The sequence below is a fragment of the Mya arenaria genome, chromosome 17 (genome assembly GCF_026914265.1).
Source record: "Mya arenaria isolate MELC-2E11 chromosome 17, ASM2691426v1".
Classification (NCBI taxonomy): domain Eukaryota; kingdom Metazoa; phylum Mollusca; class Bivalvia; order Myida; family Myidae; genus Mya; species Mya arenaria.
In genome coordinates, this window is record NC_069138.1 from 18,602,341 (window position 1) to 18,629,213 (window position 26,873).

At 33.2% G+C, this 26,873-nt stretch overlaps 2 protein-coding genes across 2 annotated transcripts in view; both read left to right on the forward strand.

The window, feature by feature from the left end:
- LOC128223240 (uncharacterized) overlaps positions 1-9,614 on the forward strand; it is a 40,663-nt gene extending 31,049 nt beyond the window's left edge. The window contains exons 3-10 of the mRNA XM_052932531.1: positions 5,369-5,428; positions 5,697-5,756; positions 6,079-6,138; positions 6,640-6,699; positions 6,892-6,951; positions 8,503-8,562; positions 8,889-8,947; positions 9,585-9,614. Of these exons, the coding sequence (XP_052788491.1) occupies positions 5,369-5,428; positions 5,697-5,756; positions 6,079-6,138; positions 6,640-6,699; positions 6,892-6,951; positions 8,503-8,562; positions 8,889-8,947; positions 9,585-9,614 (449 nt within the window). The remainder of the gene's footprint in view (positions 1-5,368; positions 5,429-5,696; positions 5,757-6,078; positions 6,139-6,639; positions 6,700-6,891; positions 6,952-8,502; positions 8,563-8,888; positions 8,948-9,584) is intronic.
- A 12,989-nt stretch (positions 9,615-22,603) lies between these two features.
- Positions 22,604-26,330, forward strand: LOC128224850 (uncharacterized). Its single transcript, XM_052934936.1, has 5 exons — positions 22,604-22,694; positions 23,180-23,305; positions 24,880-25,001; positions 25,423-25,494; positions 25,944-26,330. Exons 2-5 carry the CDS (start codon positions 23,182-23,184, stop codon positions 26,301-26,303), a joined length of 678 nt encoding a protein of 225 aa, XP_052790896.1. The 5' UTR covers positions 22,604-22,694; positions 23,180-23,181; the 3' UTR covers positions 26,304-26,330.
- Positions 26,331-26,873: the final 543 nt, after the last annotated feature.

The window sequence follows — 26,873 nt, forward strand, 5'->3', positions numbered from 1 at the left end:
ATCAAATTATTATGTTTTATATATATATGGTACCTACTACATAAGTGTAATATTTAGCCAAAATTATAACTGTATGTATTACAAAATGTAATAATTCGCCCTGTTTCCGTTCCATAATTAACTAATAATTTACTGCCAATTTCTCGAAACTTCCTAAGCTTAACAGGCTTAAGTATGTTATTTCAATTAGCCAAAATACATATTAAATTATATTTTGATAAAAATGGCTTATTTTGAATACAAAGAAAAATCATTATTTAACTTTATACAATTTTCAGATAACACATTTTAACCTCTTTTAATAAAATATCAGATAATTGCTGCCACTGAAAATAAACGCTTACCAAAACTAACATCAATTATACACGAGCGCTAAGTACGAGTTATGTATTCTTTAGACACGAGGGTAATGGGTGCAGTAACTGTTTTTATCATATTGTCCGAAAAACTGTCAAATATGTAACCTGTGAATATTGGAATAGCGCTGGAGTTTATCATAATGTAGATTTTGCACGGTTTTTACTGGATATTATATCATAATTTATGCTTAATTGGAAGCAGCGAAAATTCAACCCATATGTTACAAGTAGCATGAATGATTAATTTATCAACTTGATATTGTGATATATGAATACGGTAACGTCAAACGTACTATAACGTTAGGAAGTTAGCTTTAAAAATAGTGACAAATACTGGTCAGGTATTTTAAATAGGCGATGTGTTCATGTTTGTCTTTATTTTTTTACTGAATGCCGACCTCATGAAATATTGGCTTGAACAGTCTTTGGACATGGCAACAATGATGAAGGTAGAATAATAACAATCTGACGACAGTTACTGAGATGATGATAAAGATAATCATTATGCGACGACGACCAAGATGATAATAATAATGTTGATAATTCGACCACGACGACAATGATGATGATAATAATGTTGATGATACGACGACCAAGATATAATAATAATGTTGATGATACGACGACGACGACAATGATGATAATAATAATGTTGATAATTCGACCACAACGACAATGATGACGATAATAATGTTGATGATACGACGACGACGACCAAGATATAATAATAATGTTGATGATACGACGACGACGACAATGATGATAATAATAATGTTGATAATTCGACCACAACGACAATGATGATGATAATAATGTTGATGATACGACAACGACGACAATAATGATAATAATAATGTTGATAATTCGACCACGACTACAATGATGATGATAATAATGTTGATGATACGACGACGACGACCAAGATATAATAATAATGTTGATGATACGACGACGACGACAATTATGGTAATAATAATGTTGATAATTCGACCACAACGACAATGATGACGATAATAATGTTGATGAAACGACCACGACGACCAAGATGATAATAATAATGTTGATAATTCGACCACGACGACAATGATGATGATAATAATGTTGATGATACGACGACGACGACCAAGATATAATAATAATGTTGATGATACGACGACGACGACGACAATGATGATAATAATAATGTTGATAATTCGACCACAACGACAATGATGATGATAATAATGTTGATGATGCGACAACGACGACAATGATGATAATAATAATGTTGATAATTCGACCACGACTACAATGATGATGATAATAATGTTGATGATACAACGACGACGACCAAGATATAATAATTATGTTGATGATACGACGACGACGACAATTATGATAATAATAATGTTGATAATTCGACCACAACGACAATGATGACGATAATAATGTTGATGAAACGACCACGACGACCAAGATGATAATAATAATGTTGATAATTCGACCACGACGACAATGATGATGATAATAATGTTGATGATACGACGACGACGACCAAGATATAATAATAATGTTGATGATACGACGACGACGACAATGATGATAATAATAATGTTGATAATTCGACCACAACGACAATGATGACGATAATAATGTTGATGATACGACAACGACGACAATGATGATAATATTAATAATGTTGATGATACGACGACGATGACAATGATGATAATAAAATAATGTTGATAATTCGACCACGACTACAATGATGATGATATTTATAATGTTTAAGATTCGACCACGACTACAATGATGGTGATAATTATAATGTTGATGTTTAGACCACAACGACAATGATGGTGATAATAATAGTGTTGATAATTCGACCACGACGACAATAATAATAATAATAATAATAATAATAATAATAATAATAATAATAATTATAATAATAATAATAATAATAATAATAATAATGTTGGTAATTCGACCAGGACGACAATGATGATAATAAAATAATGTTGATAATTCGAACACGACTACAATGATGATGATATTTATAATGTTTAAGATTCGACCACGACTACAATGATGGTGAAAATTATAATGTTGATGTTTCGACCACAACGACAATGATGGTGATAATAATAGTGTTGATAATTCGACCACGACACCAATGATGATGATAATAATAGTGTTGATAATTCGACCACGACGACAATAGTAATAATAATAATAATAATAATAATAATAATAATAATAATAATAATAATAATAATAATAATGATAATGTTGGTTATTCTACCACGACGACAATGATGATGATACTTATAATGTTTATTATTCGACCACGACGACTATGATGATGATAATAAAAATATTGATGCGACGACGACTACTAAAATGAATATAATAATAATGGTGATGTGACGGCGACGACTAAGATGAAGATAATAATAATGATGATCTGGCGACGACAACTAAGATTATGATAATAAAATAATGTTGATAATTCGACCACGACTACAATGATGATGATATTTATAATGTTAAAGATTCGACCACGACTACAATGATGGTGATAATTATAATGTTGATGTTTAGACCACAACGACAATGATGGTGATAATAATAGTGTTGATAATTCGACCACGACACCAATGATGATGATAATAATAGTGTTGATAATTCGACCACGACGACAATAGTAATAATAATAATAATAATAATAATAATAATAATAATAATAATAATAATAATAATAATAATTATAATAATAATAATGATAATGTTGGTTATTCTACCACGACGACAATGATGATGATACTTATAATGTTTATTATTCGACCACGACGACTATGATGATGATAATAAAAATATTGATGCGACGACGACTACTAAAATGAATATAATAATAATGGTGATGTGACGGCGACGACTAAGATGAAGATAATAATAATGATGATCTGGCGACGACAACTAAGATTATGATAATAAAATAATGTTGATAATTCGACCACGACTACAATGATGATGATATTTATAATGTTAAAGATTCGACCACGACTACAATGATGGTGATAACTATAATGTTGATGTTTAGACCACAACGACAATGATGGTGATAATAATAGTGTTGATAATTCGACCACGACGACAATAATAATAATAATAATAATAATAATAATAATAATAATGTTGGTAATTCGACCAGGACGACAATGATGATAATAAAATAATGTTGATAATTCGAACACGACTACAATGATAATGATATTTATAATGTTTAAGATTCGACCACGACTACAATGATGGTGAAAATTATAATGTTGATGTTTCGACCACAACGACAATGATGGTGATAATAATAGTGTTGATAATTCGACCACGACACCAATGATGATGATAATAATAGTGTTGATAATTCGACCACGACGACAATAATAATAATAATAATAATAATAATAATAATAATAATAATAATAATAATAATAATAATAATGATAATGTTGGTTATTCTACCACGACGACAATGAGGATGATACTTATAATGTTTATTATTCGACCACGACGACTATGATGATGATAATAAAAATATTGATGCGACGACGACTACTAAAATGAATATAATAACAATGGTGATGTGACGGCGACGACTAAGATGAAGATAATAATAATGATGATCTGGCGACGACAACTAAGATTATGATAATAAAATAATGTTGATAATTCGACCACGACTACAATGATGATGATATTTATAATGTTAAAGATTCGACCACGACTACAATGATGGTGATAATTATAATGTTGATGTTTAGACCACAACGACAATGATGGTGATAATAATAGTGTTGATAATTCGACCACGACGACAATAATAATAATAATAATAATAATAATAATAATAATAATAATAATAATAATAATAATAATAATAATAATAATGTTGGTAATTCGACCAGGACGACAATGATGATAATAAAATAATGTTGATAATTCGAACACGACTACAATGATGATGATATTTATAATGTTTAAGATTCGACCACGACTACAATGATGGTGAAAATTATAATGTTGATGTTTCGACCACAACGACAATGATGGTGATAATAATAGTGTTGATAATTCGACCACGACACCAATGATGATGATAATAATAGTGTTGATAATTCGACCACGACGACAATAATAATAATAATAATAATAATAATAATAATAATAATAATAATAATAATAATAATGTTGGTTATTCTACCACGACGACAATGATGATGATACTTATAATGTTTATTATTCGACGGCGACGACTAAGATGAAGATAATAATAATGATGATCTGGCGACGAAAACTAAGATTATGATAATAAACACGATGATGCGACGATGACAACGACAATGATGATAGTACTAATTACCAAGAGACAATGACGACTATAACGATGACGATGCTTTGTTGTTGTTGTTGTAGTTTTTGTTGATGATGATGATTCTGATGTAACATAACATATAATTAAATGTAAGGCATCCGGCCCGTATAACAGTTACTTATACAAGTATTTTAACAGCATTAAAATTAATGCAATGATGAACAAGATATATTAAGTTATGATCAAATATTATCATATTATTTTATCAAGAACACTTATGTTCTTATATCAGTCATAATTTTAAAATATACTTGTATATCGATATTTCATACAAAGTCATCCGAAATACAAATATAGAAAATAGGCTGTTATTCAAAGAAAAGAATACGCAAAATGACTTACTGCTATGTAAGTCTTTAGAGGGTAGTATGAACATTTTATTGCAATTAATTCGCTAGCTTATTCGGCGATGGGAAAAACCCCACCGCCCTTACCCCTTAGCAATTTCAGAGGAATAAGGTTATAACATACGCTTAAAATGCATCATTTCGGACTTGAATTGCTAACAATTCCATGGGGGAATGCCCCATCTGTTAAGGACTCGTTTGTTCTTGTTTTAATTTGAAATATAACAACATGCATCTGTTCTATTATTCAGAGTCCACGGAACCAGAAGAGTCTCTTCTTTCCTTCGGAAGTAACTCCCCTTGTTCCGACGGTAAGTGTACGTGATTTGATTTTAACAATCTATTGCTGGCTTGAGAATAAAAATGAGAAAATAATAAATCAATATTATTTGTTTTAATGCTGAATTCCGTTGTTGTTGTAGTTGTTGTTATATCATCATCGTGTTGGTGGTCGTGATGCTGATGCTGTTGATGATACTGCTGCTGCTGATGATGATGACGATGATGAGGCTGATGATGATGGTTTCTTGCATTTTCATATATTTAAATATTACTACATGTATCTGTTCAATAATTCAGCGTCCACGGAACCGGAAGAGTCCCTTCAATCCTCCGGAAGTGAATATCCTTGCTCCACCAGTAAGTGTCCGTGATTTAATTTTAACAACCTATTGCTGGCTTGGACTGAAGAATAAAAATGAGAAAATAATAAATAAATGATAATAATTTTGATGCTTGATTCTGTTGTTGTTGGAAGTGTTGTTGTATCATCATCATCGTGTTTGTGGTCGTGATGCTGATGCTGTTGATGATACTACACTGCTGCTGCTGCTGCTGCTGCTGCTGCTGCTACTGCTGCTGATGATGATGATGATGATGTTGATGATGATCATGATGATGATGGTTTCTTTTATTTTCCTATATTTGAAATATTGCTACATGCATCTGTTCAATTATTCAGCGTCCACGGAACCGGAACAGTCCCTTCAGTCCTCCGGAAATGACTCCCCTTGCTCCATCAGTAAGTGTCCGTGATTTAATTTTTTTAATAACCTATTGCTGGATTGGACTGAAGAATAAATAAATGATTATAATTTTGATGCTTGATGCTGTTGTTGTTGTAATTGTTGTTGTATCATTATCGTGTTGGTGGTCGTGATGCTGATGATGATGATGATATTGCTGCTGCTGCTAATGATGATGATGATAACATATTGCTGGCTTTGACTTAAGAATAAAAATGAAAAATGATAGAATAATTATTGAATGGTAATAATGAATATGCTTAGTTACGTTGTTGTTGTTGTTTGAGCAACATCGTGATGATGGTGATGGTGATGATGATGATGATGGTGGTGGTGGTGGTGGTGGAGGTGGTGGTGGTAGAGGTGGTCAAGATAATGATGATAATGATAATAATGATGATGATGATAATGCTTATGGTGGTGGTGGTGGTGGTGGTGGTGGTGTTTTTTTTTCATTTATTTAAAATATAACTATATGCATCTGTTTCTTTTTTTAGCGTCCAAGGGACCGGAATTGTCCGTCCAGGCTTTCAGAAATAACTCCCATTTCTCCGTCGGTAAGTGTCATTGAATTGATTTAATCAACACATTGCTTGTTTGGACTTTAAAATAACAATAATAAAATAATTAAACCGGAAACAATGTATGGCATGTAATAAAATGTTTATTGACCTGTTAAGGACTTTACTTGGTATAGTTTTATGTTCATAAATTAAAATAAAACCACATGCATCTGTTCCATTATTCAGCGTCAACGGAACCGGAAGAGTCCCTTCAGGCTACCGGAAGTAGATCCCCTTGCTCTGTCGGTAAGTCTCATTGATTTGATTTTAACAACACATTGTTGGCTTGGATTTTAGAATAAAAATGAAAAAAATGGTGATAATATTGATGCTTGATGATGATGATGATGATGATGATGATGATGGTGATGATGATGATGATGATGATTATGATGATGATGATGATGATGAGGTAGCATAACATAGAGGTAATTGTAATGCAAGGCCTCCGACCCATACAACAATTATTTAAACAAGTACATGGAATGATGAACAAGACATATTTTTACGATTATCATTTATTTCATGCATACCGGTGAAAGAGTGAAAAATATTAGTGATTGATAAATTGATCATTTCACTCTGTACAGACAACTCGGGACTATTTTTGCCATCTTTTATAAATATTTGCTTCTCTTGACTTTGAAAAAAAATACATGTATGTCACAAGTACATGTTTGTTGTTGTCTGTAGTGCAGTAAAATACACATTGACCGAATCGTATTGAATTGTCAAAATCTAATAATGCAATAGTTTTAATAAAAAAAAACATGTTTTGCGATTGACTATTAAAAAAGAACAAGCTTACCAATTTATGTATGAACTATTTCATGGAACATACTGTTACAATTAACCCGCTTGGGAGGTATCGGTTGAATATTTACTTGGCCACATGTGCAAGTAGAGTTGATAGAACATTTCTCCCTACAAACTCTAACCGCGTACATGTATGCACAAGCATTTTGAATTTGACCAATTTCCAGTATACATTCATCAGTTCAACAATTCATTTTTCTTTTTAAAAACTTTCAAAGTCTGCGTTCCATCCCTTTAAAAAGCATTTTCGGGCACATAATCGACATTTCCTCTTGGGCCTTCGTATACACACGGGAACGTGACATTCAACTTAAATATATATGAAACTAATTCGCTGTCTCAACAACAAAACATCCTTCGGCTGCACTGTGCATTTATTCACCCCGAAAAAATACCGTACGATCCAGAGTCTGAGAGCGACAGTGACTAGATATACACTACGAAAAACACTAAAGTTGCTTTTACGAATACACACTTGTATCAGTTCATCATTGTTTATTTAAATTTGTTGAAATTGTTTTTGAATGTACAAACATGTCACATGCTCAAGTTTCATTGAATTGTATTTCTACGCGATACATTTTTTTTATTTTCGAAATGCTTTTGTTTAAATATTTGTTTTGTGCCTCAATAAATGTTAAAAATGATAGGTTTCGTTGATGGAAGTAGGGTTTTATCTCAAAATAATTTCAATTCCAACAACCATTTCCATATTGCTCACAGAGTCATCCGAAATAAAAATTAAGTGCATATATTGCCATAGAAAACAGGCCGTTATTCATGGACAAGAATACGCAAAATGACTAACTGCTATATAAGTATTTATAAAGAGCAACGCTTGTATGTTCAGCAAATAAGTAAGCCAGAACAATTGGTGCTGATTGTCATAGTGGTTGTTTGTTCAGAGTTTCTCGCATTGATCGCATTGTTTTATTTTCATGATTTTTAAATATAAGCACATGAATCTGCTCCATGTTTCAGCGTCCGCGGAACCGGAAGTGCCCCTCCAGGCTTCCGGAAGAAGCTCCCCTTGCTCCGCCGGTAAGTGTCCGAGATTTGATTTTAACAACCTATTGCTGGCTTGGATTTTAGAATAGAACTGAGAAAGTTAATAAATGATAATAATGTTGGTGCTGGATTAAGTTGTTGCTGTTGTATCATCGTCATGGTGGTGGTGGTGGTGATGATGATGAGGAGGAGGAAGAGGAGGAGGATGATGATGATGGAAGTGGTGATGCTGCTGCTGCTGATGATGATGATGATAATCATGATGATGATGATGATGATGATGATGATGATGATGATGATGGTTTGGTTTGTTTTCATTTATTTGAAATATTACTACATGCACCTGTTCCATTATTCAGCATCCACGGAACCGGAACAGTCCCTCCAGGCTAGCGGAAATAACTCCTTTGCTCCGTCGGTGAGTGTTCGTTATTTGATTTTTACAATACATTGCTGCTGGTGCTGCTGCTGCAGCTGCTGCTTCTGATGGTGGTGGTGGTTGTGGTGGTAGAAGTGGTGGTAATGATGATGATGATGATGACGATGACGACGCCGACGATGACGACGAAAACGACGACGTCGACGACGACGACGACGATGACGATGATGATAATTATCCTTCGTCTTAAATTGCTTTATAAGGCCGTTGTCAAAATATGTTTTGGTTTCAGTTTTCCCGACCTACCCTATTTTTTCACACGGCCTTATATTTGTTATTGGCAACAGCCGAAAATGTCTGACCGTTTTTTTACCTCTCCTTTTCTTTCTTTCACGTGAAAGACGTAAATTATTTGTACTCAGACTAAATTGCGACGATGTCTAGTATAAACATTATGCCGGACAAATCTTCCCGTTTGGTCCTAATGATGCAGAAACAGAGAAATGCATATTCGGATTATAATTAGAAAATGAATGAGTGGTTGTTTTTGGTATTACTTTCGACTTGTAATATTTTATTACTAATATGAAATATTCGAGAACTACCTCTTATCATTGATCACCATAATTATTGCCATTATCAATTTTGTGTTTCAATGTAGATATTTTTGTTCCAGGCTCCAAAGAAAGCTAAGATGACGCCTTAGGACATTCTAAGGAACTTAACCATGGACGGCTCAAAGCCCTTAAACAATCAGAGTAAATGACTGGCAGTCGAATGATGTGCTTTTAATAGTTTTGTACAAGTTTATTTTTCGAAGTAGAAACATGCTTTCGAAACAGCAAATTTTGGTATAATCATTCTGTATTATGTTTGATGAATTTTATTCATTTCTTTCATGTTGGTCTGTAGTTATGGTTTATCTTATTTATGTCTGATTTAACGATTGAATGTTAACGCGCACAGCGCTGTTATAAAAACATCGATGACATCATTTCCGGTATGACATCGTTTTCCTAACATTTGGCGATATTTTTAAAGTAAAGATCAATTCATTATTATCTCTAATGTCTGGAAAGCATAAAATAAAGAGAAAGGGTGTGTTATTTAGTGCAAGATTGTTATATAATTCACCTCATTCACAACAACGTAAATATTTTGCTTTTGGTGTTCACTCAAGAAAACTATAACTGTCGTACACTAAAACAAACAAGTACCCTCTATAAGTGTTGTATGTCCACTGATTCTAAAGTTGTTTCTGTCTATAGAGTTTGATCTGTTTGTTTTTGCCTTTCAAGTTATAGCTGCACACTCACAGGTATACCGTTTTTACAACTTTTTAAAAAAAAATGTCTTGGACAGAGCAAATTTTCGGGTAAATATCTTCAAACCAGTGATAAAAGATTGCTGACAAAAAATTAGATCGCAAATTTTCATGTTTCCGTTCGAAATTTATTGTTTTATGAGTAACGGTTTAAGAAAATACATAACACATCAATTTTTGAACTTGAATATAAAAATCTGCGATCTGATTTTTGTCAGCTGTCTTGTATAACTGGTTTCCATGCATTTTCGCAAAAATTGGCTCGTTCCAAGACAAAAAATTAAAAAAAAGCTGTTAAAACGTTCAATCTCTAAGAGTGCAGCTTTAAAGTGATATTAGAGTACTGTACAACTGTAAATATAATTATTTTAATTTCTTAACATTGTCATAAAGAATTTAAAGAGTGCTGTTGCTGTGTAGAAAGTTTGAAAGTGTTGTTATATGCCTTGTAGATTTTTACTGTGAATATAGTTTAAAAAAAATTAACATTGCCATAATGATTCTAAAGAGTGCTGTTGCTGAATATAGAGTTTGAAAGTGTTGTTATATGCCTTGTAGATTTTTACTGTGAATATAGTTTAAAAAAATTTAACATTGCCATAATGATTCTAAAGAGTGCTGTTGCTGAATATAGAGTTTGAAAGTGTTGTTATATGCCTTGAAAGTTACAATGACTTCAGAGTAGATTATTACTGTAAATATAGTTTCATTTCTTAACATTGCCATAATGATTTTAAAGAGTGCTGTTGCTGTATAGAGAGTTTGATGTATTGTTATATACCTTGCAAGTAATAGTAATTTCAGACTACATTATTACTGTAAATGGAGTACTTGTTTCATTTCTTAACATTGTCGTGATGATTTTAAAGAGTGCTGTTGCTGTATAGAGAGTTTGATAGTGTTGTTATATGCCTTGTACGCTTTAGTGATTTCAGAGTATATAATTACTATTAATACAGTTTAATTTCTTAACATTGTCATACTGATTCTTATGTGTGTGTTTTTATAGACAGTTTGATGTGTTTGTATATGCCTTGCACGCTATAGTGAATTCAGAGTACATTATTACTGTAAATAAAGTTGCATTTCTTAACATTGTCATAATGATCTACTGTATATAAAGTTACCTTTCTTAACATTGTCATAATGATCTACTGTATATAAAATTACCTTTCTTAACATTGTCATAATGATTTACGGTAAGTAAAGTTGCCTTTCTTAACATTGTCATAATGATTTTAAAGTGTTTTGTTGCTGTATAGAGATTTTGATGTGTTATCATATACCTTGTGTGCTATAGTGATTTCAGAGTACATTATTACTGTGAATAGAGTTGCATTTCTAAACATTGTCATAATGATTTACTGTAAGTAGAGTTGCCTTTCTTAACATTGTCATAATTATTCTAAAGAGTGTTATTGCTGTATATTGAGTTCAGTCTGTTTAATGTGTTTGTATATGCCTTGCAAGTTATAGTGATTTCAGAGTAAATTATTACTGTAAATAGAGCTTGATATGTTTACATACACATGCATGTTTTGTACGTAAAAATGACTTTAAAGGAACTCGTTCACATTTTGTAAGTCTAAACATCGAAAATAATTAGTTATCGTGCAATGTGAACAAAATGCAAGTAACATAGATTAAACATCATCATTAGCATCATATAAGATCTCTCTCTTGCTTATGTATTCTTGCCGTTGTCAATTATTTGGATATATTTTCTTTCCGAAAAGCACTGGTACCACTGTTGTAAACTGACTTATGTTCGGCTTGGATTCACAAAAGTCTGCTCAAGTGAGTGTCCATCAATGGCTGTTTTGTGTTTGTTCAACAAAGGAAATAAAATAAATAAATTTCAAGTATGTAACAATTGTTGCCAACATACAATCTGTGAGAGAGTTTAATGTACATTACTACTGTTAAAATAGTTGTATTTGTGTAAATATATATTGTACAGTATAGTGGTTTTAGAATACATCCAATGACTGTTAATATTTCAGTTGTATACATGTAGTGTGTGCATCATATTGATTTGTCTAATAATTATACGTCTGGTTAATGTTTTAACTTTATTTACATCATACATTTATTCTATAGGTCATCGTGACTGTTAGTATACTTTCATTTGTTTTAATCTGTCTTATAAATTATGCCGATTCTAGAATTCATTGTTACTGTTAGTATACTTTTATTTGATTTAATTTGTCTTGTAAATAATGCCGATTCTAAAATTCATCGTCACTACAAATAAAGGGTTCTTTGGTGGTATGGCTTGAAGCGTTTTCACAGGAAATAGTGTTAACCGTATTGTCGCACAATTTTATACGTGTGTATTTATAAACGAGTCCTTTAATAGCGAGCTTTTAAAAAAATTCCTGAATGAACTGAATAAAAGTGTGTGTGTTTTGATAACGAGTGTTCGATTATTATGATCACATGCTATATAAACCGGTAAAACTAAACAAAAAATGATCGTACTAATGACTTACTACATTCGACACTGATGATATACTTCATTTGACTCTGATGACATGCTTCATTTGACAGTGTTGACATACAACATATGTTACTGATGACATACTTCATTTGTTACTTCATTTGACATGTATAAACTTCGTTTGACACTGATGACATACATCTTCTGGCAGTGATGACTGACTACATTTGTTACTGATGACATACTTCATTTGACACGGATTACATACTTCATTTCACACTGATTACATACTTCATTTGACACGGATTACATACCACATTTAACACTGATGACTTACTACATCTAACACTGATGACATACTACATTTAACACTGATGACATACTACATTTGACACTGATGATATGACATACTACATTTGACACTGATGACATAATACATTTGACACTGATGACATAATACATTTAACACTGATGACATACTTCATTTAACACTGATGACATACTACATTTGACACTGATGACATATTACATTTAACACCGAAGACATACTACATTTGACTCTGATGACATACTACATTTGACACTGATGACATACTACATTTGACACTGATGACATACTACATTTGACACTGATGACATACCACACTAAACACCGAAGACAAACTTCATTTTACACAATTGCTAACTTCAATTGATTTTATCTGCTATATATCGAAACATTTCACTACTCCCTGTCACGAAAATGGAAAATGTAGGAAAATCATTGATTCAGCTTTACGAGTCTCCCCATGATTGATCGATAATTAAAATCCTATTATATCAATACACGTGTACATTCATTTAAATGACTAGAATGCATTTGTATTTGTACATATGTTATGGTTAGCACTGTTTTACTTTATTTCATGACAGTTCACATTTTCCTGTTATTCCAAATTTATACATGTATATATCTTGTATTGTATGCCCTAATTGTATGCTGCATGTCATTTTCCCGGTATTTGTTTAACCTAGCGTAAACCCCAGTAACATTTTATTTATTATAGCATAACCATTTTATTTGAAAGAATGACTGTTAATGTTATTTATACATATATGAATTAGGCAAAAGTGAATGATAAGAATGGTATTTTACGGAAAAATAGGAATTTTTGAAATAAAAACATATTTGAAAAACATCATTTTATAAAGGTAAATGTAATTTTAAAAAAATACTATTAAGAAATGTGCATTTTGATGAGTCAAGTTATTAAAACAAGCAGTATATATTTATAAAGACGATACTTGAACGTATGCTAATAGTGGCTGCTATTTATTACCTTTTCCTATGTTAATAATTATAATATTCAATTACTGAACTTAGATGGTACATGAACGTAAGTTAGTGGTGTCAGCATTTTTTCACATTCCCATAGGAATAAGTACACAGTACATGAACGTAAGATAATAGTGTTTGCACTTTATTTACTTTTCCCATGTTAATAATTATGATGTTTATTATCGAGCTAAGAAGACGGTACATGAACATAAGTTAATGGTGTCTGCACATCACTTACATTTCGCGTGTTGATATTTATGTTGTTTACTATTGAACTTAGTAGACGGTACATGAACGTAAGTTAATGGTGTCTGCGCATCATTTACATTTCGCGTGTTGATATTTATGTTGTTTACTATTGAACTTAATAGACAGTACATGAACATAAGATAAAGGTGTCTGCATTTTTTTTACTTTTCCCGTTTTAATAATAATAGTGTTTACTATTGAACCAAGTACTCGGTACATGAACATAAGTTAATGGTGTCTGCACTTTTTTTACTAATTTGCAATAGTAATAAGTATAATTTTCATTTATTGAACTTAGTAGGCGGTACATGAACATAGATTAATGGTGTCTGCCATTATTTACTTTTCACGTGTTGATAATTATGTTGATAACTATTAAACTAAGTAGACGGTACATGAACATATGTAAATGGTGTCTGCAATTAATTTACTTTCTCGTGTTAATAAAGATATTGTTTATTATTAATATAAACCTAAGTAGACGGTACATGAACATAAGTTAATGGTGTCTGCAATTTATATCTTTTTCCGTGTTAATACTGAAATTGTTTATTATTAATATTTACCTAAGTAGACGGTACATGGACATAAGTTAATGGTGTCTGCAATTAATTTACTTTCCCGTGTTAATAATAATATTGTTTATTTTTAACGTAAGTAGACGGTACATAAACATAAGTTAATGGTGTCTGCAATAATTTACTTTCCCGTGTTAATAATAATATTGTTAATTTTTAACCTAAGTAGGCGGTACATGAACATAAGTTAATGGTGTCTGCAATTAATTAACTGTCCCGTGCTAATAATGATATTGTTTATTTTAACCTAAGTAGACGGTACATGAACATAATTTAATGGTGTCTGCAATTAATTTATTTTGTTGTTTTAATAATGTTATCGTTTATTAATAAACTAAGTAGACGGTACATGGTCAAAAGTAAATGGTGTCTGCAATTTATTTACTTTACCGTGTTATTTATGATATTGTTTATTAATAACCTAAGTAGACGGTACATGAACATAAGTTAATTGGTCTGCAATTAATTTACTTTCCCGTATTAATAATGATATTTTTTATTTCTAACCTAAGTAGACGGTACATGAACATAAGTTAATGGTGTCTGCAATTTATTTACTTGTTCGTGTTAATAATTATGTTGTTTATTATTTATATTAACCTATGTAGACGGTACATGAACATAAGTTAATGGTGTCTGCAATTTATATACTTTTCCGTGTTAATGATGATATTGTTTATTATTAATATTAACGTAAGTGGACAGTACATGAACATATGTTAATGGTGTCTGCAATTAATTTGCTTTCCCTTGTTAATAATGATAGTGTTATCATTAACCTAAGTAGACGGTACATGAACATAAGTTAATGGTGTCTGCAATTTATTTACTTTCCCGTGTTAATAATGATATTGTTAATTCATAACATAAGTAGACGGTACATAGACATAAGTTAATGGTGTCTGCAATTTATTTACTTTCCCATGATAATAATGATATTGTTTGTTATTAACCTATGTAGACGGTACATGAACATAAGTTAATGGTGTCTGCAATTGATTTACTTTTCCGTGTTAATTATGATATTGTTTATTATTAACCTAAGTAGACGGTACATAAACATAAGTTAATGGTGTCTGCAATTTATTTACTTTCCCGTGTTAATAACGATAGTGTTATCATTAATCTAAGTAGACGGTACATGAACATAAGTTAATGGTGTCTGCAATTTATTTACTTTCCCGTGTTAATAATGATATTGTTAATTCATAACATAAGTAGACGGTACATAAACATAAGTTAATGGTGTCTGCAATTTATTTACTTTCCCGTGATAATAATGATATTGTTTGTTATTAACCTATGTAGACGGTACATGAACATAAGTTAATGGTGTCTGCAATTTATTTACTTGTCCGTGTTAATAATGATATTGTTTATTATTAACCTTAGTAGACGGTACATAAACATATGTTAATGGTGTCTGCAATTTATTTACTTTCCCGTGTTAATAACGATATTGTTAATTCATAGCCTAAGTAGACGGTACATAAACATAAGTTAATGGTGTCTGCAATTTATTTACTTCTCCGTGTTAATAATGATATTGTTTGTTATTAACCTATGTAGACGGTACATGAACATAAGTTAATGGTGTCTGCAATTTATTTACTTTTCCGTGTTAATAATGATATTGTTTATTATTAACCTAAGTAGACGGTACATGAACATAAGTTAATGGTGTCTGCAATCTATTTACTTTTCCCGTGTTAATAATTGTAGTTTTACTATTGAACCAAGTAGACAGTACATGAACATAAGTAGATGTTGTCTGCACTTTATTTACTTACCAATAATAATAATTATAATGTTCAATTATTTTGAGTTTATTAGACGGCACATGAACATAAGTTAATGTTGATAATTATTTTGTTAACTATTTAACTAAGTAGATGGTACATGAACATAAGTGAATGGTGTCTGCAACTTATTCACCTTCCAATAGTAATAATTATAATGCTCAATTTTTTAACTAAGTAGACGGTACATGGACATAATTTTATGGCGTCTGCAATTATGTTTTTTTAAAGCAATAATTATAATGCTTATTTATTAAAATAAGTAGACGGTGCATGAACATAAGTTAATGGTGTTTCATGTTAAATAATTATGCTTTTAATATTTAAGTATGTTGACGGTACATGAAAATAAGTTTATATATATATATATATATATATATATATATACAAATAAATACAAGCAACAAAATACAATAATAAAAGTATAATTATTTATACTTTTATTATTGTATTTTGTTGCTTGTATTTATTTGTATTGGGATTATTTCGAAATGTGAAATTATGTAGGATACTGTTAGCACATATCGTCAAGTATTATCGTTATGACTCACTTCATTTGACACTGATGGCATACTACTTTTTACCCTTATGACATACTCCATTTGACCCTTATGGCATTCTTCATTTGACCCTTATGACATACTTCATTTTACCCTGATGTTACACTTTATTTTACCCTGATGACATACTTCATTTTGCCCCTATGATTACATTATTTGACCCTTATGACTTACTTCATTTGACCCTTATGATTAACTTTATTTGACCCTGATGACATACTTAATTTGACCCTTATGACTTACTTCGTTTGAACCTCATGACAAACCTCATTTGACCCTTATCATTTACTTCATTTGACCCTTATGACTAACTTCTTTTGACACTGATAACATACTAATTTTGACCATAATGACATACTTCATTGGACACTGAGATAATTACCTTAATCAAGAGTTAGTGTGATTGTAGAAATATGATATATAATCAAGAGTAAGTGCGATTGTAGGAATATGACATTTAATCAAGAGTTAGTGTGATTGCAAAAATATGATATATAATCAAGAGTAAGTGCGATTGTAGGAATATGACATTTAATCAAGAGTTAGTGTGATTGTGGAAATATGACATACAATCAAGAGTTAGTGTGATTGTAGAAATATGACATACAATCAAGAGTTAGTGTGATGGTAGAAATATGACATATAATCAAGAGTAAGTGCGATTGTAGAAATATGACATGTAATCAAGAGTTAGTGTGATTGTGGAAATATGACATATAATCAAGAGTTAGTGTGATTGTGGAAATATGACATACAATCAAGAGTTAGTGTGATTGTGGAAATATGACATATAATCAAGAGTTAGTGTGATTGTGGAAATATGACATATAATCAAGAGTTAGTGTGATTGTAGAAATATGACATATAATCAAGAGTTAGTGTGATTGTGGAAATATGACATATAATCAAGAGGTAGTGTGATTGTGGAAATACGACAAATAATCAAGAGTTAGTGTGATTGTGGAAATATGACATACAATCAAGAGTTAGTGTGATGGTAGAAATATGACATATAATCAAGAGTAAGTGCGATTGTAGAAATATGACATGTAATCAAGAGTTAGTGTGATTGTGGAAATATGACATATAATCAAGAGTTAGTGTGATTGTGGAAATATGACATGTAATCAAGAGTTAGTGTGATTGTGGAAATATGACATATAATCAAGAGTAAGTGTGATGGTTAAAATATGACATATAATCAAGAGTAAGTGTGATGGTCGACTTATAACATATAATTGAGAGTTAGTGCGATGGTTGACTTATAACATATAGTCAAGAGTTGATGTGATGGTAGAAATATGGCATATAATGAAGAGTTAGTGTGATAGTAGAAATATGAAATATAATCAAGAGTACGTGTGTATTACATACATGAAATGATGAAAGAATGAAATAAAAGGAACAAATGAGTTCATTTGCTTGTTGTTTTTGTTGTATTGACGTCTAACTAACTGATTAAAATGTATATACATGATATACTGTACATTATATTATATTCTTTGCAATACATTGATTTTATGTGTTCACTTTTGTAAAGTGGAATGCTGTTAGGGCCATGGCCAGTGATTATGTTGACCTGAAACGCGATACTCGAAAATACGATGATGAAAACACGAACTCACGAAACTACGACTACGAAACCGCGACAGTACGATTTTGAAAACACGACAGTACGATAACGAAAGCTCACCATCGGACTGCTGCCTTTGCATCATCGTAATATCGTGATATTGCGTTTTTTCGTTATCGGAGTATCGCATTGTCGTGTTTTCTTCATCGTACTGTTTTTTCATCATCGTACTGTCGCAATTTCGCCATCGTACTGTCGCGTTATCATCATCGTACCGTCGTGTTATCATCACCCTGCTGTCGCGTTTTCGCCATCGTACTGTCGTCTTTTCACCATCGTTCTGTCGTGTTATCATCATGGTACTGTTGTGATTTCATCATCGTACTATTACCTTCTGATGCGCATGTGCATAGAATAATTTGCCCTCTATATGACAAAATGTCGGATGCAGGAATGCGTTTTAGAGAGAATTTTTCGATTTGCCATGTTTGTAAATGTTATGTCATAATAACGACCAACTTAATGATACTAGTAATCAAAAAGCGTTTAAGGAACGTCTCGTTAACTGGCCAGTCGTTTGGCGAAAACTAACGATAGCGCAGCGTTAAAGCGAATGACACAGTTTGAAAGAAAATGACGTCACGTCATATTAACCTGTAAAGAAATACGCGACAGTACGATAATGAAAAATCGACAGTACGATAATGAAAACGCGACAGTATAGATACTACGAAAAGGAAATCGCACCAGCACAATACAACGATGGAAAAAGCCCGACATTTCGATGGTGAAAACACGATAGTATATCGCATATCATCATTATACTTTCGTATTATCGCGTGTTCGCTATCGTACTGTCGCGTATTCATACTTTTGAGTATCGCGTATCAGATCAAGAAACTCACAGGCGATGCCCCTAACGGCTTTCCATGATGGTAAAGTATCTGAATAACAAATCAAATACACGTATGTACACATTGGCGCCATTTTATCAACGAGTGTACGACAATTATAATCGTTAAAGGGACTCGCCCTTGTTATTAGACACAATAAGTCTACCCGGTTATGCATCTGGAAACACTTATTTAATCATTGTTTAACTCTATGGATTTGAAATTGCATAACAAAACAAATAAAGTATAGTATTTCGGTTTTAGTGGAAACCCAAGCCGGTAAAGTCAAATATAAATATATATAACGAACGCCTTTACCACTAGACCTCCAGAACTTCTACTAAAGTGATAGATATTTTGACATTTTAACAATAAATTGATAACATCACGTGATAATGTCCATCAAGAGGATGTTTGAGCAAATATCAACATTTCCAGAGGGGTTCCAGCTTTTAGTATTCTATTTTTAACACTCCTTATGTTTTGCCACACTTTATTTCGTAATTAAACAAGTGCATTTTACAAACCATGTGATCAAGAATTGTATTAAACTTTTAAACGGAGCTAAAATCATCCCACCTCACCTACTCACCTCAATAGAATAAAACTTCAGCGGGTGGGCGGGGTTGGGGGCGAATAATGATAATAATAATTTTGACGAACGCGAAAGCCGCGTCGCAACATTCCCTGCTGTGCTGGTCCAATTTATTCAAATTTAATACCATAGACCTATTTCAATATGCCTCTCAAGGCAACATTTTGCCATCAGTCCCCTATGATACTTAAGTACTTTGATTAAGTTTGCAATTATTGACATATGTTTGCTAACTGAGTAAAACCCCTCAAAAGTTTCGTTGGCCTTCCCAATGCAGTAGCCACACTATTTCATATGTTCCATGGGCGTTCAATTGAAGTCACTTTGAACATAATAATACAATATACATGTTAAAGGGACTGTACACCAGATTGGCATGTTAAAACACTACAATGAATTAACACTATTATTTATTTCTACGAGCTACTACTGCTGTTGACCCGGCATTCATCCGAAGTTGTTTGCGATGAAAAATTGCCGAGGTAATCCGTCTTTTGTGATGAAAATAACCCCTGAGTTCGGCAGGTCTTTTATACACCACCCGCCACCAGTATTTTCAGAACGTTAATTAATAATTGATTAATTTAATTTCTAAAACGACCAAAAGACTGTCCGCGGGTATTCTGATACCCATTCATAATCAATACTTTTAATGTAAGCACCCTGGTTTGAGAGCAAGAACACAACCCTTTCATTCACACCAATCAGATAAAGGGGTCATAACCCAATGCTGATCTCTGAAGACAATAGTGTTTAGTACTGTTTTCGATGATAACCCTTGTATTCGAGCGTTATCCTAAAATAGAGTTTGTCCTACATTGTCAGTAAATCAGGGGCTCTACATTTTTGAAATGTTCAGATTCTTATTTGTGATGAATCGTTATTTATTGCTGAAGACAACTCTTGATGGATTAGTAAACTGCGCATGCGCATATAGTCTAGCCTGCTGTTTGAATATGCAAAAGCGCGATTTAATTGTCAACGCTGATTTAAGTGGCGTCCCACTTGCCGACAGGTACACGGATTCATTTTAAACCTGATGCAGTATGATGCAGAGGGGCTAACACTTACAAGTCGGTTAAAATTTATTAAGTAATTTCTCCGTGAGCTCCGCGTCCTTAAGTCACTTATTCACGAAGAAATTACTTAATAAACTCTAACCTACATTGAGCACATCTTGGCTGGGCGCATCCGGAACTCCTCAGCCATTTTTTTCGAAAACAACCTCAGATGTATATGAACGGTTTACAACGCCAGAAATCGGTACACTTAAATTACGCTCAGGGGTGTAGCCAGCGTTACGCATTCACGCATGTGCGTAACATCAATTTGAAAAATGATAAAAATAAATATGGCCAAAAATAGCATCAAAGTCGAGAGCTAAGCTAAAAATGATATCAGAATAAAGGAAGAGTAGCTTAAGTTAGCATTACTTCTCTGTGCTAGATAGAATAACGGTCCGCTGTAGGCGGCAGATGTGCGTTCATAATATAACATTACGTTATAGACGGATGTAAGTTCATACTACGTATGTTTACTTGGTTGGTAATATGCAAATTAGCAAAGCTCGGGCTCTGTGTGAATAGAGAATTTAGCGTATAAAAAGACCAGCGGACCCCTTCATGGTTGAGCATGCTTTTCTCTGATATATTGGCGTTTGTTCGTCTCGCACGTTACAATAGCTTAATGAGCTTGAATCAATCACTTGATAACTAAAAGGTCGGCAGCCTCGAACTTATAAATCCCTCCAAATACACCTCAGAGCTCAACATGGTAGTTCCATTCTCAATTTTTCCCTGAGGAGCACCCCCACCTCCCGCTGAACCCCAAACAACCTAAAAGGATATTCCCCCTCCCACATCCATCCCCTCTCTTGCGTAATATTCAGTAAAGCCTCGCTACGCCCCTGACGCTGCAAGTAGATGACATAGTAATTTCAATTTAGCAGTTATAACTTCATAACTTCATTCTTGGGAATCTTAATTATGTTTGCAATAAATCACTTCACTGGCAATCAGTTTAAACTTCTACAAGTACAAGCCAAAACACTGCATTCAATTAATTATATAATCCAATTTGTACGAACTACTTCTGATGATGTACCGGCATACATCCGAGGTTGTTAACTATAAAAATGACCGAGGAGCTCCGAATGGGCTGGGCGCTCCTTGCGCCATTTTCATCGGTTTTTGGGATTTTCTACTTTATTTAAGATATAAATGAAAAAAGAGGCATTTATTTAAAATATTGCTTTTCAAATTTGCCCTTATGAGACATTAGATTCCGGGATTCTCTGTTCGGCTGCATTGTTGCGGAGAATATTTCAGAAGTATTTACATAATTTAAAGGCTAGAAGTAAACTTTTTATGGTATGCGGAAAATAAATAATATAGAATACACGAAGATCAGGTTTTATTGCAAGAAAGACGTTATACGTGGATACCTTCTTTAGAACAGGTAAGATGTAAGATTCATGTATAATTATGAATGGCTCTGTAAAATTACGTAGATTAACAGTTTGCCGTTTTTTTGGTTCGCCAATGAAATCGCTATATTGCGTTTTAAATGTAAAAAAAAACCTCATAAAATTGCTAGACGCATTTATACATGGAGAAAATAAGTCTGTTATATTTCCTGTTGGCGGTCTATATGATCAAATTCAAGGGCGCATTGCGTTCGTGACAAAATAGGGCCAACTGTCAATATGCTTTTGTTTATACTTTGAATGATATGCCTCGCACAGATAGACCACTACGGAATATACAGTCAAACAATAAGAAGGTACCGCAATGTCGATTTAAATGAACTACTTTTCAAAGCGGTCAATGCCAATGTCTTGACGTTTATATATAAGTTTAGTGAGCATCATACTAGACGTCGTGCTTAACCCTGGCCCGAAGTCTCAGAGGGAGATGTACAGTTCATTTCTTTCTTCATGGCAGAAATGTCTGAGAAAGTTGCAGACACGGATATTGCCATGGAAGAGATTCAAGGGGATGGAAAACGATTGACTGCCGCAGAGATACCGATAGCTACCACACGAACTTCGGACCCGCCAACCGATACTTGTAAATACATTAATTAAAGTTGTACCCCCCCCCCATAAAACACATACAACTAATATGAGTATTCGTTACGCTTAAAGAGAAAATTTGTAAGATTCTGCGTACCGTGTTCCAAAAAGCCATTAAATACCGCGTCTTAGAACTCGAACGAGCTCTGGATAGTTAACACCTCTCAATTTTGCAGCTTGTTTACATAATTCCATCAATAATTATGTTTTGTAATTTTATCCGTTGTTGTGGTCAACCATCCTATGGTTGATGTTATACTTTATGTATTACAGATCAAACAAATACTTTTTGGGGAGATACAGCGACTGCTGGAATAAGTTCGTGTATTGGTAATACTTGACTAATAACCTGTTATAAAGTGTAACGCTGAAACCCAGGTAAAAAGAAAAATTCACTGTGACGTCGCCTAATTATTTAATCGATAGATCGATAAATTAATCGACTCAGAAACGTACGACAATACGAAAAACAGAACTCAAAATACTTGTTAGAAGCAATGAACTATATCCTTTTCATTTAAATCAAGACTTATTATTGGAACCGATAAGCTAGTCACTGCGTCGAACGTAACTTCGGCGTCGTTCACTGTCGTGGTCGCCTAGTTGTGATCCCTTTAAAACAGCGTCAATGTCGTAAACCAATGTGGATCCATTCCTTCACAGTCCAGTTCGTTGGTGTGATTAATGGAGTCTTCCGGAATAGATCACACGTGGGTAACCGGCGACGAAAGACAAACTCAAGACTCAGAATGGAAAACTATATCAACACTCATATTTATTTATTGAAGGAAGTTTAGCTAAAAAGAAACCTTTGTCTTAGTTTGAAATAATCTAGGAATAATAATCTTCCTAATAGCTCAGCTATGTATAAGAATCACGTTTCTACCTGTAAAATTAATTTCAACCTTTATTTTCCTTTTATAAACCAATTGAAATAAAAAAATATAGCTTCCGTGATTTTTTTTTGTATCCTGTTTCAGAAAAATATGCGTTTCTAATATAACTCCTCCAAGAGCTTGAACATGAAAGTATAGCAACGCTGGAAGCCATATAAGCTTTTATCTGATATCCAGACTGAACTGCTGGTTATCGGATCTATTTTCCTCCATAACACAGACAAATGTTTAATTCCGCAAGCGCGTAAGACTCCAATCTATCCATGTTATATTTTACGTATCTTTGACAAGCCGTTTACAAATATTATTTCGATCATGGTTGCTTGAAAGAAAGTCAACGTTCCTCCACATGTTTCTTTATAATATTTTCTGACATTCTTCAAACTGCTGTATTTCATAGTTATTTTTTAAATCGTTTTTAAGAGTGACATATCTTACTTACATCTGAAGAAAAAAATACATACTTTTAGGTCACATGTCCATTAATCATGCAGGTCACATGTCACATAGATAATAGCAGGTGTGGATTCCATTCACGCCACTGGAAACAAAAGTAACTCCTCCTGTGACAAAACACACGATACAATAGCCTTGGAACTTAATAAGTATTACGTATATAACAATAATGAAATATTTTGACTTTGCCATTGATACCATGGTTTTTCATTTTCAGCCATTATGGCCGACAGTGCACCGGATGAAGTCGAATCTAACGCATGGGCAGGACTTCTCAAATTCTTCTCCACTATTTTCATCATTCACTTCTTTCCGTTTTCACTTCTGTGTTCCTTAAAGGTTTGTGCGTGATATGCATTATAACACAATTTATAATTAAATGTTATTTCATCTCCATTTTGACACAGTTTATACTGATTTAGCTGATAGCCTAGTCTGATGACGTCATTAATGAGACGTCACAAGGAGCACCTCATTTGGACCTATAAAGTTTTGAATGTTTACAAAAAAGACTCATAATAGGGTGTTTACGTTAAATATATTATTGGCATAGATGTTAGCCAGTTTATAAAAATTAAAAGACGCACAATAAGAGTTTGAGGACGCTAGTTAAAGTTTAGTGGCTTGAGAAAGCATGTAATTGCTCTTTTTCGGAAAGTTCGATGTCTTCTGCTTTTACAAAAATAATAAAGTTAAAATTAGATTTGATTAATGGGTAAAAAGTTAAAAATATATCAACATTCTTCCGTTTATTCAACAGACGGCCCAAGAGTACGAGCGAGCAGTTATTTTCGCCTGTGGCGAATCTTACATGGCGGCGCAAAAGGACCAGGTACGAATCATATTAGTTTTAAAAGGTTTAATAAGTGTGTGCCTGTATACCCTATGTCCCTTGTTTATTATTTATTTAGACAAGGATTTATTATATTGAAAACGGCAAATAATTTTTTAAAGAATCCATCAAGAAAGAATGGTTAAATGCACTATGCCAGTACCGTGATTACATTTCTTTTGAGGAAAATGTTATCAAAGGATAAGTATTTTATCTGAGTTATCTTAAGTAATTGCCATAACTGTGTGTGTGACGATATCCAAATAGAGTCAATTTTCGGAGGAGTAAATATGTGTACCTTTTAGAAAGAGGAAGTTGCGTCATCATTTCTTTCGGTTTATTGAGTATATCACACACAACTATTAGTTGAAATGCGAGAAGTAATTGATGCAGTGATTACTTTATTAGTATTACATGGTTTAAATCATAGAATTATTGCCAACCATCAGTCGGCGGTCTATCCGGCCCGTCGGCAACCAACAGTCGGCGGTCTATCCGGCCCGTCGGCAACCATCAGTCGGCGGTCTATCCGGCCCATCGGCAACCAACATTCGGGGGTCTATCCGTCCCGTCGGCAACTATCAGTTGGCGGTCCATCCGGCCCGTCGGCAACCAACAGTTGGCGGTCTATCCGGCCGGTCGGCAACCAGCAGTCGGCGGTCTATCCGGCCGGTCGGCAACCATCAGACGGCGGTCTATCCGGCCCGTCGGCAACCAACAATCGGCGGTCTATCCGGCCGGTCGGCACTATCTTTGCACGGTGTTATCATATATTTGTTTTGTCTGGTGCTATAATATACACTTCGTGAGGATAAAACTGAAATGATATTTCATAAGTATATGTACTTGTTATTTAAGAGGTTTCCGTTACGTCTGTTTAGGTATGTTTTGGTGTATCCGTGCATTAATGATGTTGTGAAAGTGAAAGTGGATATTAGAACCCGATCCTTCGACATCAACACTCAAAAGGTATGCTTCAAGAGTTGATACCTTAGGCCGCACCAGTCTAATATTTCGCCGGATTTTTGCACGACCCTGCGGACCTAACCCTGTTTTGTATCTGCATTTTAGGCCGTTTCAATTAATGTGGCATGTCAGTAAGTGAGAACATTGAGATGAATTGAAATGAATACATTGTAATAGCATGCATCAGGTAGCTATTGCGAATTAGGGGTTACGCAGACCCCCCCCCCCCCTCAATTAACATAGCTTATAAGAAAGGTAAACGGGTGTTTAGCTCAATGAATAAGTTTAATCCTGATTTACTCTGTTGTTTTGTTCCTATGATAACGGTTTGTTCATAGAAAGTGTATAATATGAATATAAGAATGCTTAAAGTGTATTTGACAGGCTACATTTTAGAATTATTATTTTTCAAT